At 45.7% G+C, this 22,031-nt stretch overlaps 1 protein-coding gene across 1 annotated transcript; it reads right to left on the bottom strand.

Moving 5' to 3' along the window:
- Window positions 1-6,320: 6,320 nt before the first annotated feature.
- On the bottom strand, window positions 6,321-10,107 carry HCAR1 (hydroxycarboxylic acid receptor 1). The gene has a single exon (XM_045887752.3). It carries the CDS (start codon window positions 9,299-9,301, stop codon window positions 8,288-8,290), a length of 1,014 nt encoding a protein of 337 aa, XP_045743708.1. The 5' UTR covers window positions 9,302-10,107; the 3' UTR covers window positions 6,321-8,287.
- Window positions 10,108-22,031: the final 11,924 nt, after the last annotated feature.

Genomic DNA, 22,031 nt, shown 5'->3' with positions numbered 1-22,031 from the left:
ATGGAAAAAGGTAAATACCCTATGATCTCTCTTACATATGGAGTCATAAAAAAAAGCTCATAGATACAGAGAACAGATTGGTGGTTGCTAGAGGCAGGGGGTGGAGGGTGGGCAAAATGGGCGAAGGGAGTCCAAAGGTACAAACCTCCAGTTATAAAATAAATAAGTTCTTGGCATGTAATGTACACCATGGTGACTTTAGCTAATAATACTGTATTGCATATTTGAAAGTTGCGAAGAGAGTAAATCTTAAAAGTCCTCAGCACAAGAAAAAATTCTGTAACTATGTACAATGACAGAGTTAACTAGACTCATTGTGGTGATCATTTCTCAATATACACAAATATCAAATCTTTATGTTGTACCTGAAACCAGTGTAATGTTTTATGTCAATTATTCCTCAATTAAAAAAAAAGAAGTTAAAGTGATGTTAACTCGTACATTACAGAGAGCTTCCAATATTGCAGACCCCATGCATAAATGCTTTATTTTATTTTTTTAAAAGATTTTATTTATTTATTTATCAGAGGGAGAAAGAGAGCGAGAGAGCATGAGCAGGGGGAGCGTCAGGCAGAGGGAGAAGCAAGCTCCCCGCTGAGCAAAGAGCCCGACACGGGACTCGATTCCAGGACCCTGGGATCATGACCTGAGCTGAAGGCGGATGCTTAACCGACTGAGCCACCCATGTGCAAATGTTTTAAATCCATGATCGTGTTTTCCCCTGACTGCAGTCCACAAAGTGGGGCTCATTACTGATTCTGATTTCAAAATGAGGGAAGTGAAGCGCAGAGAGGTTGGTAAGATTCAGGGCCACCCCAGCCAGTGAGAGCAGAGCCCTGGGTCTGAATCTAGCACTGGCTTCAAAGCCTGTGTCCCTAACCATGAAACTACATGGACTCTTATGACACTATTGCCTCATTTGTAAGGCTGCACTGGATTGAGATCATCTCCTGTGGGTGTATTAAAGCACTAGTGAGATGGTTGGTATTTGTTTCCTGTCCTTGCTGCCTGTGAATATCCTGCTTCCTTCTTGGATGAATGTAGATTTGTTGGCGATATTCAAACCTAAGGATCTTTATTAACTTTATTAAGTAAGAGTCAGAAAAACTGACTATTGACAGTATTTATTTCCGGGAGCTGGAATTTGCGAGGTACCCTCCCCTTCTAAGTTTTACAGTTTTATAATATTTGTGTGTTTGTGTGTGTGTGTGTATTTAAAACAGTTGTTGGGACACCTGGCTGGCTCAGTTGGTAGAGTATCTGCTTCTTTGATCTCAGGGTCATGAGTTCAAGCCCCATGTTGGGCATGGAGCCTACTTAAAAATAAATAAATAAAATAAAAATAAAAACAACAGTCATGGGTAAAATTAGGAAAGAACAACAAATATTGTTAAGTTTGAAAAAAAGAAAAGCTGGAGGCCTGGATGCTTGGTCTGGAGCTGTCGTCAACTACCGTGAACCCTCTTAGCCCCCAAGCTTCTTCATGTATAAATTGAGGGATTAGGGGTGCCTGGGTGGCTCAGTCGTTAAGCATCTGCCTTCGGCTCAAGTCATGATCCTGGAGCCCTGGGTTCGAGCCCCGCATCGGGCTCCCTGCTCATCCGGGAGCCTGCTTCTGTCTCTCCCTCTGCCCTTCCCCCAACTCGCGTACTCTCTCTCTCTCTCAAATAAATAAAATAGAATATTTGAAAAAAATAAATAAATTGAGGGGTTAGATAATCTTCCAGCTCATTCTATGATGATAACCGAAAGTTCACCACCACTCAGACTGAATATAAATTTCGGCCTCCCTGGATTCTGGTGCCTGCTGTGGAATTTCCGGTCTTCCCGCTGTGCCGAGGGCAGGTTTTGTCTTGTTTGTGTCCTTCTTGTATGTATTTATGTTTTTTCTTACTGGCGCATGATTGTATAGAAACTTGTGATGAATCATTTCAACAGCTAAGGAAGTGAGTGATCCCACCGGGTTTTGTGGAAAGTCCACTTGGAATCTGTGACTTTCACATTTAACTTGAATCTTTATGCCTAGTTATCTTATCACAGCCACTGAACTGGACTGAATAATTTTTTTAAATTAAAAATGATAACAACGAGGCGCCCCTGGCTGGGTCAGTTGGTGGAGCACGCGACTCTTGATCTCTGGGTTGTGAGTTCGAGCCCCGAGTTGGGTATAGAGATGACTTAAAAATAAAATCTTAAAAAAAAAAAATGCTATTATTTATCATCTGTCTGCTTTGTGCCAGGTATTGTGCTAAGAGATTTGCGTGCGTGATCTCATTTAATCCTCACAAAAACCCTGTGAGTGGTGTTCTATGATTATCCTCACCATCATTTTCATTACAGATTAGAAAACCAAGACTTAGGTTAAGTTTTCCCTGTTTGTCTTGGACTTAGCTGGGATTTGTGTTTTAGTTATCTGTTGCCATGTAGCAAACCACCACAAAGTTCAGTGGCTTGAAACAACCACGGTTGTATTATCTTTCCTGATCCTATGAGTTGACTGGCTCAGCTGGCCATTTCTTGTCTGGGGGCAGCTAGGCTCAAGCAGGACCCTGGGACCCCTGGCCTTGCCTCCCTCTCCATATGGCTTGTATCTGCCTATGTGGCCTCTTTGAGTGTTCTTTCCACAGGGTAGGCTGGGCTTCTTATGAAGCTTCTCAAGGCTTTCAAAAAACGGACAAACAGAACTTCTTACGGCCTGGGCTTGGAAACCGCACTTTCAGCACATTCTGTGGGTTAAAAAGAGTCATAGAGCTGGTCCATATTCCACCAGGAGGGGTCACATGAGGGTGGGAGTATGGGAAGTGTCGTTCATCGGGGGCATTGTGGGAGATTTGCCCCTGCAGGCCGTAAGTAACTCTGAATTGGGACACTTGGCTGGTGGGAAATAAACCTCTGGACCACTACGGAAGATGAAGGAGAAACTGAGAAGTAGTAAAGAAATAGAGAGGAAGCTGGCCTTACCAGCTGGCAGAGAACTTTGAAAAGAAAAAAGAAGAGAGTGTGCCTGGGGGGCTCAATCGGTTAAGCGTCTGCCTTCAGCTCAGGTCATGATCCCAGGGTCCTGAGATAGAGTTCAGAGTCTTCCCCCTGCTCAGCGGGGAGCCTGCTGCTTCCTTTCCCTCTGCCCTTCCCCTCAAGTCATGTGCATGCAGGAGCATTCTCTCTTTCTTTCTCTCTCTCAAATAAAATTTATTTGAGCGAGAGTGAGTGGGGTGGGGAGAGGGAGAAACAGGCTCCCGGCTGACGCAGGGGGGCGGGGGCGGGGGGGACACGACGACTCTGGGCTTGAACCCAGGATCCTGAGATCATGACCTGAGCCAAAGGCAGACCCTTAACCGACTGAGCCACCCAGGTGCCCCAATAAATAAAATCTTTTAAAAAGAGAGAGAGATGGGCGCCTGGGTGGCTCAGTCGGTTAAGGGTCTGCCTTCGGCTCAGGTCATGATCCCAGGGTCCTGGGATCGAGCCCCACATCAGGCTCCCTGCTCCACGGGAAGCCTGCTTCTCCCTCTCCCTCTGACCCTGCTTGTGTTCCCTCTCTTGCTGTCTCTCTCTCTGTCAAATAAATAAATAAAATCTTAAAATAAAATAAAATAAAATAAAAAAAGAGAGAGATAACCATATTTCAGGGTTTTGAAATATAGTGTTGAATTTCATGTAAAAAAACCTAAGGACAAACCAGAATAATCAAATAATCTTGAAAAAGAAGAAGAAAGATGAACTCACACTTCCCGATTCAGACACTTTACAGTCATCAAGACAGTGGGCTTCTGGCATAAGAAAAGACATGTAAATCAATAGGGAACGATTGACAGTCCCAAAATAAACTTTTGCCTTTGTGGTCAGCTGATTTTCAATAAGGGTTCTAAAATAAATCAGTGGGGAAACGAATAGTCTTTTTAATCAGTGCTGCTGGGACAACTGAATAGCCACATGCAAAAGAATGAAGTCAGATCCCTTCTTTGCTCCAAACACAAAAGTTAACTAAAAATGGATTACAGACCTAAATGTAAGACAAAACTCTTAGACGAAAACCGTAAGAGTGAGCCTTCACAACCTTGTCTTAGGCAAACCTTCCTTTGCATAACTCCAAACACACAAACAACGATAACAAAATTGATTATTGGACTTCATCGCTTTAAAAGAGTACGACGTTGGTTTGTTTTTGTTTTTGTTTTTTTTTTTAGTGTTTACGTCAGGTACTATTCTAGGTGCTTTATTCATCTAAATTCATTTAGTACTCACAACAACCCTATGGGCAGGTACTATTCTTGTCCCCATTTTACAGAGAAGGAAAGTAAAGCACTGAGAGGTTAAGTAACTTGCCTGAGGCCACACAGCGAGTAAGTAAAGGAGATATGATTTGAACCCAGATGGTCGGTCTCCAGGGTCTACACTCTCAGCCAGCGCACGCACCGCCTCACCCAGTACACCTGTCCTTTGACCCAGCACTTCCACGTCTCCGAATCTTCCTTCGAAAACTCTAGCACATGTGCCCAAAGATACATCATTCAGATTATTCACCATAGCATGGTGGCAAAAGGGAAAATTGGAAATCACTTAAATGTCCATTAAAAGGCCATTGGTTGGGACGCCTGGGTGGCTCAGTCAGTTGAGCATCTGACTCTTGGTTTCCACTCAGGTCGCGATCTCAGGGTCACGGATCGAGCCCTGAGTCGGGCTCCACGCTCAGCGGGGAGTCTGCTTAGGATTCTCTCTCTCCCTCTCCTTCTGCCCCTCCCCCTGCATTCTCTCTCCCTCTCTCTCTCAAATAAATAAATAAATAAATAAATAAATAAATAAATAAATAGGCATTGGTTAGATAAACCATATGTGGTTTGTTTATACAATGAAATAGAGTTAAAGACCATGAATTTGATCTCTGTTCTGATGTGAGAAGCTATTCATGACAAAAATACCTTGCAAAACTATCTTTCTGTGTATCCCGCTTCAGCAACACAAAATGAGATTCATCATCTGTGTGCAAGTGTTATCACTTCTAGGTAATGAGATTAAGGGGAATGGAAGGAAGACTTCACTTCTTTATATATTTGCATGTTCTTTTAATTCTGATCAAAAACATATCTGCCTTTGATAATTAAAGAAATTTAGTTCTTTTTTTAAAAAGCAAAGAATCTGAAAGGTTAGTCCTGAATCTTCCAGCAAGAAGAGTTGTGAGGGGTGCCTGGGTGGCTCAGTTGGTTAAGCATTCGACTCTTGGTTTCAGCTTAGGTTGTGATCTCAGGGTTGTGAGATCGAGTCCCATGTGGGGCTCCACACTCAGCAGGGAGTCTCCTTGAGTTTGTCTCTCTCCCTCTGCCCCTCCCTCGCTCCTTCTCTAAAAAAAAAAAAAAAAAGGAATTGTGAATAGACCTTCTCTCCGCAGTGGATCTCATGGCTTCACCTCTTCCCCGATTGCCTCAGACCGCCCAGGACCTTTCATTCTTTTCCCATTGACCTTCCCGCAGCTTCCAAGGGACCTTTCTCACCACACTCTCTCTCACTAGGATACCTTTCCCCACTGAGTCATCTGGTTGCCTCCTTTGCAATCTTCAGGGCTAAGTTCAGGAGTCACTTCCTCTGAGAAGCCCTCCCTAACCCCCAAGGTCAGGATGAAGCCCTTGGGCTCTCCTGCAGACCCCTATGCTTACCACATTCACACAGTTACTCTGAATGGTGATTTGATTTTTTCCCTTGGTTTCTACAATAGAACCCACAGGATCAGGGGCTGTGTTTTCCACTTGTGTTTCTACTGTGCCTGGTACAGAGCTGGTGCCTAATAAATGTTCCTTGAAAGATGGAATGAATGAATGAATGAATGAATGAATGAATGAATCTTTTCAAGGGATAAAATATTAACCCCTTCCTACTCCTATTGTATCATCACTGGAAAGTGAATATGGTTAGGTCCATATGTGAACCCATCTGTTTGTTCTACTCCATCTCAACCCGTGTGTGTGTGTGTGTGTGTGTGTATAAATACATATATAAAATTTAGGGCCCTAGCTTCATGGATGAGCTCAAAAGGGTCCTGTGTTGACTCAAACAAAGCTGTAATCCTCGTCCTTACAGTTTCTGAAGAACACTTGATAAGATTTTTTTTCCATCACATTCTGTGAATTTAAAAAGGGAAGAGAAATTGGAGCCTAAACTATGTTTGGGTTTTTCATTTTTCCCTCTTTTTTGTTTGTTCTTGCTGTTTTGTTTTTGTTTTGTTTTTTTTGTGAGAACCTCTGCTTACCCTGAGCTTCTGGACTTTTTACACTCTTTTTCCTTGGAGGGTAAAGTCTTCACGAATCACACACAGGATGTGGCCTTGCTTTAGGAAACCATTTTTATTAACATGAAGCAACAAAGGAGGAGCAGTCCGGGAAAGAATTATGAGCAGGGATAGAATCCAAAGCAGAAGTGTGAGCTTCCACAGATTTCTTTCAGGAGGATATATGGCTCTTTGATGCGGATAAAAATCCTGCTTCCACTCCTTCCCAGGAAGCTGGGGAGCGGGGAAATTCGGGTAGTGATAAAAGAGCAGCTACTCAGGGACTCTGAACCCTGAGGGAAATGACTTCTTTGCCTCAGCATCTTTGTGTGCAAACTGCATTAATGTCAGAAGTCATAATATTCAGTCCTTCCTGCCAGACACAGCACCTCATGCTTTGCCTACACTTGTTTATTCATTCAATTATCTATTGAGCACCTACTATGTGTCGGCATTCTTCTAGGCCCTGGGGAGGACGTAACAGTGAACAGAATCCCTATGCTTCGGGAGCTTACGTTCGTGGAATCTCCCCACCAACCTCTTGAAATCCACATTATTGTTCCTCCTGCTTGACATATGAGGAAATGGAAGCTGAGTGTTGAAATAAAATCTGCCCCCAGATCACACAGCTAGTTAAGTGGTTGAGTTGGGATTCAAATTTAGGTTCGTCGAACTTTCCAGAGCCAATACTTTTCATCACTGGGCTGTGCGGTGTCTCTGCAAAAGGGAATAGAAAAGACAGCCGATAGGGGTGTTTTAAGGCCCAAAGAACTAAAAGCTGGGAAGGTCATCTGGTGCAGAGAGTACCCTGGAAATTTGAGAAAGTGTAAACAAAAGAGCCAAGAACGATTCTCAGCACTCTTGTGGCTTGAGAACAGAGCTAAGGTTGGCTTGGCCTCCTTCCCCCCAGTACAGGGCAGAGGCAGCCTATCATTCCATAGAATCATCTAGTTTTGAGGGCCCCAGGTACATGTGTGGGAAATTCATGTGCGTAAGGGACATTACCCTTTCCACCCTTGGGTGTTTGTACAGAAGCCTGAAACAAGAGGAATATACTGATGTTTGCCATGAACAGGTCTAGAAACTATATTCACTGAGGGGGTGAGAGTGTTAACCTCTCTGTTTGCCCTCCCCCAAAATACTTTGCTGTCACACAGGAATTGACTAAGGACCCTCCAGGTAAAAGGGATACTACCACAGTGCCCAGCACAGAATATGCATGCAGTGGATACTTGGAGAATGAATGACTAAATAATCTCAACTCATAGTCACATAACAAGCGGTCAAAAGGAATCATACTGGACTCAGCACTTCCCAAAGGCCAACAGGATTTTTTTCCAAGCACTCAGCTCCCACTGGAAAAATCAGGGCAGGTAAGCACAGCCCCCAGCACCTCCTCTGAAATGCAAAGACTTGCAGAAAAATGTGGAGCTCTGAGAAGAGCAGATTGTTTTGCTGCCGTTCTTCTTGGGCTACTGAGAAATCAGAATCGTACCGAGGGGCCCTGTGAAGATGACAATCATCAGGATCAAGACATCCCCCTCTAAAGAGCCTCACTCAGCCTGAAATAAAGCTATTGACTTACTCTGGTGTCTGCTTTCCAAAATAACGACTTAAGGTCAGAGGATGGGAAATACTGCTAAGTCATTAAGTTCACCGATTCCCCCAGAGAAAGAACATGACTGGTTTACACATTGATGCCTGTTTCCTCAGCCGTTTAAAACTACACAGGAGCCGGGCTCTTCCCATGGCCCCATCGGATACACACAAGCCCCATTTCATGCACGTCTTGTCCCGTCATTGTAATCGGGTCATAGAAAGGCAACGGACTCACTTCTCAGCTGGAACCTTCCAAAAAGGCATAGTAACCTGGATTCCGTTTCCAGACAGAGTGAGGAGGATACAGCTAAGGAAGGGCAGCATTTTCAAAGCCTCTCCCCGCCTTAGCGCGAACTATTTCTAGGTCATCAGTCTGTCCTCCTTGGTTTTGTCTGCCTGTTTCAGCGCCATTCGGCACAGTTGGAGATCCTACTGCATGTCGGGCTGGCTCTGGAAGCCATTTGCCATGCTGACACAACTCTTGCGACAGAGGTTTGAAATTGCCATCTCTTCCGGCCTCTGGGTCTTGGAGCGTCCTGGACTCTTAGGTCTCAAACTGCAGATTTTGAGCTTGGTGTAGAATTTGGGGAACGAGGGACTCGAAAAATAATACACCAGGGGGTCCAGCATGCTGTTCATGTAAGTGAAGCTGAGGGTGACATGGAGGGCTACATGGACCAAGGGGTCACAGGCGCTCGAGGGCACCGTCCAGAGGAAATAGAGTCTGGCCGACACGCTGGGCAGGTAGCACGTGACGAACACAACGGCCACCACCATGATGAACCGGGTAGCCTTCTTCATCCGAGTCTGCCTGGCCAGCTGCCGCCTCTGCTTCAGGCTCCAAACGATCTTGAAGGAGCAAAACAGGATGATGCCGAGGGGCAGGAAGAACTCGAGCTGGAACATGATGTCGTGCCAGCCGTTGGCCGACTCCATGATGAAGCTCTCGCAAGATATGGTCTTCTCATGCACACACAGATGGTTCTCCATCAAAAGATAGAGAGTCCCCAGGATGACCATGGTCCAAAGGGCACAGACGATGCCAGCCGCAGTCCGGTTGGAGATGGTGTTCACCATGTGGTGGGGGTGGACCACTTTGAAGTACCTGTCCACGGCCACCACTGTGAGGAAGATGATGCTCCCCGCCCTGTTCATGGCCAGCATGAAGAGGGCCACCCGACAGGGAATGTCCTCGAAGGCCCATTGCCTATGTCTCCAGTAGTAGTCTGTCCGGAAGGGCAGGCAGATCATGAGAAGGAAGTCGGCCACAGCTAGGTTAAAAAGGTAAATAGTGCTCGGCTTCCAGGTCTTCATGTGAAAGCAGAAACCACATAGGGCGACACCATTGCCCAGTGCACCAAGCACAAAGGCCAGGATCAGCAGCGGCGGCATCACCTGGGAGATGGGGTCCCCCTCGATGAGGCAGCACGACCCGTTGTCCATGGTGGACAGAGGATGGGGGGGCGTTCTGCGTGCCGGGTGGCCCCGGGAGTCCCCGCAAAGTCACAGATGCTCCGCTGAATGCTACCCACTCACCTGGCCGCTGGTTTTCTGACTTCACCCCGGGATGCAGGTCCCGACTGCACGTGTGGGTGGACACAGCCACCGCTAGGCGAGCAGGGACTTCAGCCAGGAAATGAGAGACTCCGGGAGGTCCTTTCTCGGCTGGCTGTCCCACGCTACCTGTCTCCCCAGCAGGTGAAGCACGGAGCACGGCCGGGCTGTGACACGCAGGTGGTCATTTCTGGGGTGCGGCAGGCGGGTCCGGTGAGATTCATGCCCTAGAGGTGTCGCTGGGTCCAGCCCTGGAATGGTTTTTCTTTCCAGCCTCACTCTTGCTCTTCAGACTCCTGTGCTGGGGAGCGTGCAAAGCTGCCCAGAAGGCACGAAAAAAGCTTGTTTGTCCTCCCTCCCGGTGGAGAAATACAAACATTTCCTGGAGCCGTTCTGGGCCTCTGCCTTTGCTTTCCTCCCCTAACCTTTTGCCTGACTGCCCCGTTCTCTCCCCATCCCATGGGGCTCTCCCAGGCGGTGCCAGAGGGGGAGGCTTTGCTCCAGAGCTCCTCAGAGCCATTTCCTCTGCCCACACCCCAAAAGACAACACTCAAAACTCAGAAGGGTCTGTGGAGGAAAAACAGCTCTAAAAACAGCACTTGATGGCTGTTAGAAAAATTCTGTGAGGCACATCTTCTTTCCTTCCCTCCATTCATACATCCTGCCCTTTGCATCCTTCCCTGGGCCCAAGTGACCGGTTGCATAACTAGCAAGACCATGCAGTGGATCTGAGGTCACCTCTCACGTGTCTGTCTCCATACAACTGCCTCTTGGGGAGCCAGTTCCTCTCTCTGCTGTTTGCAAAAGAGGCTTTGGCTCTGAGTTTCTCACTGGCTGTTCAAAAAAGCCAAATACCAAATGATAGATATGTTTTTAATTTTAACTACGTGCAGAGCCCATTGGTGGGGCAAGCGAGGGTCGGGCAGTTGGTCAAGGAGTCTATCTCTAAAATAATCATGGGTAAAATTAGACTGCACCCAAGAGCAGAGTCTTTGCTAAAATTTCCTATCCTTTGGCTTTAGAGGTGATCTATCTGCCCTGTGCCTTTCAGCTCCCAGCTCAGGAAAGGGGTACAGGGGCGGGAAATGCGTTGAGAGAATGCATATACTCCTTCTTCCAGAAGCTGATTTTTTTTTAAGAGTTTATTTATTGATTTATTTGACAGAGAGAGAGAGCACAAGTAGGGGGAGCAGCAGAGGGAAAGAGAGAAGCAGGCTCCCAGCTGAGCAAGAAGCCTGATGCGGGACTTGATCCCAGGACCCCGCGATCATGACCTGAGCTGAAGGCAGACACTTAACTGACAGAGCCACCCAGGCGCCCCTTTTTAGACGCTGATTAAAGCAAAGGTCTTCCCACCGAATCCCAGACTCTAGATCAGCCCAACCACACTCCCCCCACCTCACCATGACTGTTGCCACCTCCCACCTGTGGAAACTATTGAGAGAGTTCCCTGACTGGTTTCCTTTCCTCTAATCTATTCCCTGTAATTTCTCTCCCACACCACCATGTGATTTTTCTAAAGCACAGATGGGATCATATCCTTTTTAAAAAAAAAACTTCATTCACTCCCTCCAAGCTGCCACGGTGATTGCTATATGGCCTGTGAGCCAGACTGGGTTCTAAAGCCAGTCGGATTTGGGCCACACGTTTTAAAAACTTAGGACGTCCTATAAAAACCTGGATTTCCAGACTCTCTTGGAAAACTGGAAGATCTGGCTGTTGTGGACCAACAATCACACATAGTAACAATCAGCTGGAGCTGAGAGTAGCTGCTCCCCTGAGACAGGGTAAGCATTCTCCATTTTGCCCCAGTCCCCACCACTCCCTATTACCTGGTCAGCTTCACTCATTTACATGCCTGGTCTCTGTGGGATTTTAAGTTTGCCACCTCTGCTCTAGGCTAAAGGTCACATTCCTCAGATTAGTATACAAAGCCCTTCACAGATGGTTCCCCAACTACCTTTCCAATGTCATCCTCCTACTTTTTCTCCTCACACTTTGTTAGTCTCATAACTTCTAATAATTAAATGTGTCCATCGAACATGTTCACTTAGGTCCCCCACTAATCCAAGAGGTCTTGGGAGATAAAGTCCATGTTCTTGGTGAATACCTTAATATGGTCAGGCTGGATTTTTCAACAAGTGGAAAATATTCTTCATTTTGTGGGAGCAGACACTGTTGAGATTCTTGTAAACATGAGTGTTTCCCTTTTCTCAAATGACTAACACGTGCCTCCTTTTTCCACGTTCTTGCCAAATCACCTTCTCTTTATCTTTGACTACAGAATTCTCTGGAAGGCAGAGGATTAAGGAAGAAAGGTTTCCATTTCCCTGAAAATCTGCTATTGATGATAGGGGAGGCTGTGCATGTGTGGGGCAGGGGCATATGGGAACTCTCTGTACCTTCCTCTCAATTTTGCTATGAAGCTAAAACCTCTCTAAAAAAAGTAGTCTGGGGTGTCTGGGTGGCTCGGTGGGTTAAGCATCTGTCTTTGGTTCAGGTCATGATCCCAGGGTCCTGGGATTGAGTCTCACATCAGGCTCCCTGCTCAGTGGGAAGCCTGCTTCTCCCTCTGGCGCTCCCCCCTGCTTGTGCTCTCTCTCTCTCTGTCAAATAAATAAATAAAATCTTTGAAAAAAATAAAATAAAGAAATAGTCTTAAAAATTTCAGGCCAAATTTTATTACTGATTTTTTTTACTCCTAGCTACTGATCACAAAGCCTAATGCAAATTGAGGCTTTATTGATTTAAGAATGCATAGTCAATGAACCTATAAGGTGTTTTGCTAGATGCTTTAGGATCCCCCAAATGAGGAAGATATTATTCGCTGTCTGGAGCTGAGTGTTTAGTAGGGAAAATAAGACAACTATGTAAGTAACAATTTTAAGAAGCACATTGAATAAGCAGATTGAGGTAGTATTTTTCAAAATGTAGTAGACACACCACAAATGATATGTGAGGTTATTGTGGATGATCTGGTGTAAAATACATATATATTTTGACTTTGTAGCTACAACTTTACTTTAAAAATCTGTTTCAAAAAAATCCAACTGGTCCACCAGAGTTTTATGAATAAGGGGAATAAGGGAGAGCTGTTAAAATCTGTAGGGGCAGAGGGCGCCTGGGTGGCTCAGTTGGTTGGGCGACTGAGCTTCGGCTCAGGTCATGATCCTGGAGTCCTTGGATCGAGTCCCGCATCGGGCTGCCTGCTCGGCGGGGAGTCTGCTTCTCCCTCTCCCGCTTCCCCCTCTTGTGCTCTTTCTCTCTCTCACTCTCTCTCTCTCAAATAAATAAATAAAATTAAAAAAAAAAAATCTGTAGGGGCAGAAATGAAAGGAACAGACATTCCAGACCAAATGAAGAGTGTGGAAGAAGTAAGAAGAGAGGCATTTGAGGAGTTTGGAATCTGGAGTCCACGTCACAGAACCATCAGGAATAAAACAGTGCACGTTGAGTGGAGCTGTTTTACGGGACATTTTGAACTCAGTGGGGGTGGGGAGCCATTTTGGAGTGAGCGGCATCGTGAAAGATCAGGGGAATGGTTGAAAAAGAGAGAAAGGGGAGCAACAGGCTTCTCCTGCCTGCTCTGGAGCCACAGAGCTGCCTACAGTTGCCCCCAGGAATTCTTTAGGCTCAAACCCATGTGTTCCCTCTAGTGTGGTCTGTGGTATTACTGAGGAACGCGGGCCTCCAGGTCACTGAAGCCCACTCCCTTAAGTACCAACACTGAAGAAAAAGGTTTCTCATCCTCTTCCTCAGATTCCACACCAGACAAAGGGAACGCTTAGCACCACCCACGTAGCACAAGCCCTAAGCTTGGTTCCCTCTTCTTCCTCACGAACCACAGTCCCCAATCTGTCAGCATATGCCCTAAATCTCTCTCCACCCACGTTGCTACCACTTCGGCTGGTCCGAGATTCTGGAGGAATGGGACCGTCTCCTGACGGGTCCTCCTGCCTCCTGCCTTGCTCCTCCTCCAATCCACTGTCCAAAATTCAAATCTGATGAGGCTACTCACTTGGCTGAATGCTCCAGCCGCTCTCCTGTTGTCCTTAGCAGGGAATTCAAGATGACCGGCAAGGCACGGCAGGAACTGGTCTGGACACCTCCCACAGCAGCGGTACTGTGTTTAGTATCCAAAGGCTGTCTTATAGAAACTTCTGGGGACATCCTTCCTTCCCCCAATCCTGGATAACTCCTCTTTTGTCAGCCTGAGCCTAGACCAGCATCTTCCGATAAAACTTTCTACAATGATGGAAATGCTCTGTAATATACATGTAGCTATTGAGCCCTTGAAATGGGGCTAGTGGAACCTGAATTTTCTTTTCTTTTTTTTTTTTTTTTTAAAGATTTTGTTTATTTGAAAGAGAGAGACACAGCGAGAGCAGGATCACAAGCAGGGGGAGAGTTAGAGGGAGAAACAGGCTTCCCGCCGAGCAGGGAGCCCGATGCGGGCTCGATCCCAGGACCCTGGGATCATGACCTGAGCCGAAGGCAGACGCCCAACGACTGAGCCACCCAGGCGCCCCTGAACCTGAATTTTCAATATTATTTAATTAATTTAAAGTTTAAAAGCCATATGTGGTTTGTGACTAACCCACTTCTTACAAGTGCCAAGTCTTCTGTGAATCTCCCTCTCCAGTCTGGGTTAGGCCCTCTTCTCAGCCCCACTTCTGGTACCCATGTGCTTCCCACACATTATTATTATTATTATTATTATTTTTAAAGATTTTATTTCTTTTTTGACAGAGAGAAACACAGTGAGAGAAGGAACCCAAGCAGGGGGAGTGGGAGAGGGAGAAGCAGGCTTCCCGCAGAGCAGGGAGCCCGATGCGGGGCTCGATCCCAGGACCCCGGGATCATGACCTGAGCCGAAGGCAGACACTTAACAACTGAGCCACCCAGGCGCCCCTACTACACATTATTATTATTATTATTTAAAGATTTATGTATTCATTTTGGAGAGAGAGAGTGTGCCCTCGAGTGTGGAGAGGGGCAGAGGGAGAGAGAGAAACTCCAAGCAGACTCCCTGCCTGTGGAGCCCAAAGTGGGGCTTGATCCCAGGACCCCAAGATCACGACCTGAGACGAAATCAAGATAGCCTGCCCAACCAACTGAGCCACCCAGGCGCTCCTTATCACACATTATTTACCTGTGTGTTTCCCTCTGCCTCTGTCTCTCTAAAGACATGCACTGGATTCAGCTTTGCATGCCCAGGATGCAGCCCAGTGCCTGACCCCAAGGGGACACTCAGTAAGTACACCTTGAATAAATGAATGACCTAATGAACAAATGAGTGTAGACCTCTGCGGTTTACTTATTCTCCCAGCTGTGAGGAGACACCACTGAACAGGAAAGGCAGGTAGAAAAAACTTCAGAACACACCTGCCAGACTGAGGGGGCGTGAGCCTGGGGCTTCTGGGCCCTGCATGCCTCCTTCTCCAGTGTTTTCTGAAATGACATCGCACTCTATATGTGACAGGGGTAGGAAGTGGACAATCCCGTGGGGGCCGCCTGGCTCGTGTCAGGAGGAGGAACAGTCCGTGGAGTGGGGTGCTGGAAAGACATCCTCCCCCTGTGTGTCCCACGTCTGACGCGGGATGTGGGCGATTTTGTTTCCACGTCAAGCAAGGCTCTGTGCCCCCAGCTGGGGGTCCCACAATTCAACTCAGTTCGGACACTGATTAGAGTTAGTGCAGACCCTACAAGTTACAGGCTCCGTCTCATGGGACTGCCACCCCCCACTTCAGATGACAATTGCAAGTTGTAGGTTCCTGGGTTGCCCACAGTTTCTGTCTGACTTGGCTACAACTTGAGGTTCCCATGACCCCTCTTTGGATTTGATCATATGCTAAAGCAGCTAATAGAACTCAGGGAAACACTTGTTTACCAGTTTATGATATAATAAAGGATGTGATAAAGGATACAGATGAACAGCTGGATGAAGAGGTACTAGGGCGAGATCTGGAGGAGCTTCTGTCTTCATGGAGTTGGGGTGTGTCACCCTCCTGGTTCATGGAGGCTCACCAGCCCAGAAGCCCCCAACCCCATTCTACTGGGATTTTTATGGAGGCCTCATCATATGGACAGGATAGATTATTAACTCCATTTCCAGGCCCTCTCCCGTCTCTGGAGGATGGGGGTGTGGAGGGGTTGAAAATTGCAAGCTTTTAATCATAGCTGGGTCTTTCTGGGGACCAGCCTCCCTCTAGGAGCTCCCCAAGAATCGCCTCATTCGAACAAAAGACACTCCAGGAAATTCCAAGGGATTTAGGAGCTCAGTGTCAGATGCTCCCATTACTCAGGAAATTCCAAGAGATTTAGGAGCTTTGTATCAGGAACCAAGGGCAGAGAGCAATATACATATTTCCTATTATTTCACAGGTAGAAATCCAGGGGCCCTGCTTCCCCAAAATGCCTTTCCTAGCGAGGACCCTTAGTATGTGACCGTATTAGCTTCCTGCGGCCGCTCTAACAAATTATCAGAAGCTGGGGGAGCTTAAAGCAGCAGAGATGTATTGTCTCACAGTTTGGGAGACTAGAAGTCTGAAATGAAGGTGTCAGCAGGGTTATGCTCCCACCAAGGATTCTAGGAAAGAGCTTGTATCTTGTTTCTTCCAGCTTCTGGTGGCTGTCCTCACTCCTCGGCCTGTGACCACAGCACCCCAATCTCGGCCTCCAGGGTCCCATGGCCTTCTCTTCGTGCCTCTTATAAGGACACTTGTCATTGGATTTAGGGCCCAGATAATCCAAAATGATCTCATCTCAGGATCATTAACTTAATTACATGTGCAAAACCCTTTTCCCAAATAAAGTCATATTCTCAGCTTTCAGGGGCGAGGATGTAGACATATCTGTTGTGGGGACGGCGACCATTCAACCCACAACCACAGCCCACTGCCCAACCCATGGCAACCCATTGACCTTTCCAGTGTCAATGACTGCATCCTTGAATTCCTTTCTCTACCCAACTATTTCAAAATGTCCTCTCTGGAAGGGAGGAGGAATTACTGACCAGATTTAAGGACTGAATGATTTACCCTATGTTTTGTTTGTGTTGCTCTGTGAGGCCCCAGCCCAGGAGAAAACTGGGGCCCTACAGTTAAGCAGAGGGACATGGATTGCTTCACTGTGTGGTGGGTGGGGAGGGGTTACCCTGATCTGAAACAAGCTCTAACAGGAACTTCCTGGCCATTTCAAAATGAGTCTTAAAAATTGCAGACAATGGGGGCACCTGGGTGGCTCAGATGGTTAAGCGACTGCCTTCGGCTCAGGTCATGATCCTGGAGTCCCGGGATCGAGTACCGCATCGGGCTCCCTGCTTGGCGGGGAGCCTGCTTCTCCCTCTGACCCTCCCCCCCCCTCATGTGCTCTCTCTCATTCTCTCTCTCTCAAATAAATAAATAAAAATCTTTAAAAAATTAAAAAAAAATTGCAATGATTTTTGTGTACATATAAAGTATAAGGGAAATTGAAGAGAGAGGGAGAAATTATAGAGTCAAAGAGCTTTTTTTTTTTTTTTTAAAGATTTTATTTATTTATTTGAGAGAGAGAATGAGAGACAGAGCAGGAGAGGGAAGAGGGCAGAGGGAGAAGCAGACCCCCCCGCCGAGCAGGGAGCCCAACACGGGACTAGATCCCGAGACTCCAGGATCATGACCTGAGCCGAAGGCAGTCGCTTAACCAACTGAGCCACCCAGGCGCCCAAATTGGTGAACTTTTAAAGCAGACTGCCCTCTATGATGTGGATGGCCTCATCCAATCAGCTGAAAGCTTTACTAGAATGAAGTCTGACCTCCCCCCAGGCAAGAAGGAATTCTGCCAGCAGATGCCCTTCAGACTTGACTGCAACGTCAGCTCTTCCCTGGGACTCCAGCCCGCCAGGCTCTCCTGAAGGTTTTGAACTTGCCAGTCTCCACAATTGCATAAGCCAATTCCTTAAAATATATCTCTCACCAAGTATATACATATCCTCTTTGTTCTGTTTCTCTGAAGAACTGTGACTCATGCAGGTGGAAACAACCCAAATGTTCATCAACAGATGGGTGGATAAACAAACCGTGGTATATGCATACAAAGGAAAATCATTCCACCATAGAGGGATGAAGTACTGATTCATACTACAAAGTATGTGTGCCTTGAAAACATTTTAAGTGGAGCAAGCCAGACACAAAAAGTAGCATATTGTATGATTCCGTTCATATGAAGCATCCAGATTAGATAAATCATGGAGACAAAAAGTAGATTAGTGTTTCTCAGGGACTGAATATGGGTAAAATGGGGAGTGACTGCTTAATGGCTACAGAGGGGGTGATGTAAATGTTTTGGAACGAAATAGAGGTGATGTTTACACAACAATGAACTAAATGCCACTGAATTGTACACTTTATTTTATTTAAAGATTTATTTATTTATGTATTTGACAGAGAGAGACACAGGGAGGGTGGGAACACAAGCAGGCGGAGTGGGAGAGGGAGAAGCAGGCTTCCCCAGGCTTCCCGCGGAGCAGGGAGCCCGATGTGGGGCTCGATACCAGGACCCTGGGATCATGACCTGAGCCGAAGGCAGTCGCTTAACCAACTGAGCCACCCAGGCGCCCCTGAATTGTACACTTTAAATGGTTAATTTTATGTGAATCACAACTCAAAAAATATGTATATACAATTTAAAAACCTGGAATAATACATATTCTCAAGTTAGACTGCTTGGGTTTAAAGTTAATTCTTTCACTTTTTGGTTGTGATATCTTACAAGCTACTTCATTTCTCTAAGGCTCAATTTGTTCCTGTGAAATGGAAGCAATGCTACCCACATCACTCTAATATGAAGGCAAAATGAGTTAATCTAGGTAAAGTGCTTAGAATAGGGCATAACACAGTGTGGATGCTATCTATGGTTTAACTAATATCTCTATTATTATCGTTATATGCACCAAACTGTTTTTTTTTTTTTAAGATTTTATTTTTAAGTAATCTCTATACCCAGTGTGGGACTCAAACTTACAACTCCGAGATCAAGAGTCACATGCTCTACCCACTGAGTCAGCCAGGCGCCCCCGTACTGAACTGTTAGTAGCACTCTGGAGAGGGGGAAACTTTCATTTTTTACTATACAGGCTTCTGTTTTAATTTTTTTTTTTAATTGAGAGACAGAGAGAGCGAGTGTGCGCATGTGAGGAGGGAGTGGGGGTGGAGAGGGGCAGAGGGAGAGGGAGGGAGAATCTCGAGCAGGCTCCACGCCCAGCTCAGAGCCCGTCGTTGGGCTTGATCCTCACAACCCTGAGATCATGACCTGAGCTGAAATCAAGAGTCAGGTGCTTAGGTGACTGAGCCACCCAGGAGCCCCAGTAATATTTTCATAATAAAAGAGAGATATAGGTAAATGTACTGCAACATGACTCAGACTATCAAGGAGCTCTGGGCCCTTTACATGAGGGAGTGGGAGGGTCTTTGGTTAGACTAAGCAAAGACAGGTTTCACTGCAAACTTAAAGCGCTGCCCATCATGATAACATTGTATCATCTTTGTAAATTAGTCTTCCTCTATGTTGAATATTTATGGGCCTCCTGTGGCGGAACCGGTTGTGTCCCTTGTCAGTCCTGCATTGCAAGAAGAGCAAATGACCTTATTAAACATCTGCTTTTTGGAGAAGCAGAACAGGTTGGTCTCCATTAGCCTCTGTCATGCCTGCTCCTTGCCTATTATCTCAGTCCCCTGCCCTTTCTCCCTTTGAGCAGAGCTTCTGGGACCAAGAGCTCCTATGATGGGGTTCTTAGATGCTGTTTTTGCCTTCCCAGCATCCATGTGCCCTCCTTTGCCATTAACACCCTGATTTCCTTTAGTGATCCCTCCATCCCTGGGGTTTGACCATCTCTGAGGTTTGGGAGGATTTGGTTCCATCCTTTGGCTTGAGGAATGGGCTTGTGCCCTGGCCTGGCAAATCAGATAATTTCATCCCCACCCCACAGGTGATTGGCTCAGGGGTGGGCACAGGACTTGAAAGGCTAATGATTCAGTGTCTTAGTCCATTTGGGCTACTGTAGCAAAATACCATAGACTGGGTGGCTTACGAACAATAGAAATTTATTTCTCACAGTTATGGAGGCTGGGAAGTCCAAGGTCAAGGTGCCATCAGGTTCACTGTCTGGTGAGGGTTTGCTTCCTGGTTCATTGCTGGCTATCTTCACTCTATGTCATTGCATGACAGAAGGAGGACGGGAACTCTCTGGGGTCTCTTTTATAAGAGCACTAATCCCATCATAAGGGCTTCACCATCATGACCTAATCACCTTCCAAAGGCCCTGCCTCCTGTTACCATCATATGTTAGGATTTCAACATAGAAATTTTTTGAGGACACAAACATTCAGGCATCCTGGCAGATAATAACTTGAGTTGCTGTAACTATTGGAAAAGATAATCTCTCTTTCTTCGGGGATCGCTAAACTAGCAGAAACTAACCTAAGTATTTAGGGAATGTGAAGAAAGCATAGGGAAGGAGCCAAGAGATGAAAAGAAATGGTTTCTGGGCACCTGGGTGGCTCAGTTGGTTAGGCGACTGCCTTCGGCTCAGGTCATGATCCTGGAGTCCCGGGATCGAGTCCCACATCGGGCTCCCTGCTCGGCGGGGGGTCTGCTTCTCCCTCTGACCCTCTCCCCTCTCGTGCTCTGTCTCTCATTCTCTCTCTCAAATAAATAAATAAAATCTTAAAAAAAAAAAAAGAAGTATAAATTGTCCTATTAAAAAAAAAAAAGGAAAAGAAAAGAGATGGTTTCCTTTTAAAAAAACCCAACATTTAAGAGGACACCTGGGTGGCTCAGTTGTTAAGCATCTGCCTTCGGCTCCAGTCATGATCCCAGGGTCCTGGGATCGAGGCCCGTGTCCGGCTGTCTGCTCAGCAGTGAGTCTTCTTCTCCCTCTCCCCCTGCTTGTGCTCACTCTTTCTCTGTGTCAAATAAATATATAAAATCTTTTAAAAAAATAAATAAAAATAAAAAAACATTTAAATTTGAAATAATTTCATGCTTACATAAAAGCTGCAAGTCCAGTACAAAGTAAGTCCCATACATTTACCCAGAACTACCAAACATAAACCCTTTTCACATTCGCTTTTGTTCTCTGAGAGAGATAGATTCTTTTTTTTTTTAGATTTATTTATTTATTTTAGAGAGAGAGGAGCAGGGGGAGGGGCAGAGGGAGAGAGAGTCTTAAGCAGACTCCTCGCTGAGTGGGGAGCCTGACATGGGGCTTGATCTCAAGACTCTGAGATCATGACCTGAGCTGAAACAAAAAGTCGGATGCTTAATTGATTGAACCACCCAGGCGCCCTGAGATAGATTCTTGAATATGTTGTTTTATCTCTAGGATCTAGCCATGCCTGAAACTGGAATCTGCTCCTCGATTCTAAACCAGTTTGCACATCAAAGATCCAATTGCTCTTGAGAAAACAATTGTTGAAGGATATCCCTCCTTCAAGAAAGAAAGATGATAAGTAAAAACTTTCTTTTCAGAAAAAAAAAATGATTTTTTTTTTTTCAATTTAGACCAAGGCTAACAGATGAAGAATTTATTAGTTTTAAAGGTAGCTCATATGGCTTGGGAATAAACTGAGCCCAATTCACTAAGCAGTTCTCTTCCATGGGCATCTCGATCCACTGGTATGTTGAATTCAGTGGTGTGTATGGTATATGTCTGGTAATTTATTGCTAATAGGTATGAAAGTATTAGAACTTGAAATTTTATTTAACAAATGAGACAGATTGAAGGTTAAACCTATGATGTTTCTCTTTGGGCCAGTCCTTGTTTTTTTTTGTTTTTTTTTTAAGATTTTACTTATTTATTTGACAGCGAGAGAGAGAAAGAGAGAGAGAGCGAGAGAGAGTGCACAAGCAGGGTGGGAGACAGAGGGAGAAGCAGACTCTCCAGTAAGCAGGGAGCCCAATGCAGGGCTCGATCCCAGGACCCTGAGATCATGACCTGAGCCAATGGCAGATGCTTAACCGACTGAGCCACCCAGGCACCCTTGGGCCAGCCCTTGTTCTAAGAACTCTAAAATGCCTTCTTGAGTAGGAGAGAAAACAAAACAAAACAAAACAAAACAAGTGATAATCCATTGAATCTGCCATAGTTCATAGCAACCTGTCTTACACATGAATTGTAAGTAATTGTGGAATTTATGAATTATTACTTTTTTAAAAAGTTTTATTTATTTAAATAATCTCTACACCCAACATGGGGCTGGAACTCACCACCCCAAGATCAAGAGTTGCATGCTTTTCCAATTGAGCCATCTAGGCACCCTAAAAATCATAAATTTTTAAATGTTTTACATCTTAGCAGTCGTTTGGGGGTTTCTTCAAAATGTAGATTTTTTTTTTTTAATGCGATTGTGTTCTGCAAGGGCATAATGTCCATAGTATGTGTTACAGTGGGGGAAAAATGTTGGGAAACATTAGGCTAGAAGAGGTCTTCATAAACCCCTAAACCTACGTGTTCATCAGAACTAATTTGAAAGTAACACTCTGATGCAAACTGGCTTAAGCAAAAAAGGGAATTTGTTGACTTTTATAACCTAAAGGTCCGGGGTTAGAGCTGATTTTGAAATGTGGCTGGAATCAGGGG

Source organism: Mirounga angustirostris, unplaced genomic scaffold (assembly GCF_029215605.1).
Source record: "Mirounga angustirostris isolate CCGP_5_RB_7025 unplaced genomic scaffold, mMirAng1.0.hap1 SCAF_14, whole genome shotgun sequence".
In the NCBI taxonomy this organism is placed as follows: Eukaryota; Metazoa; Chordata; class Mammalia; order Carnivora; family Phocidae; genus Mirounga; species Mirounga angustirostris.
The sequence above is the reverse complement of the archived record's forward strand: the minus strand, read 5'-3'. Positions and strand labels throughout refer to the sequence as shown.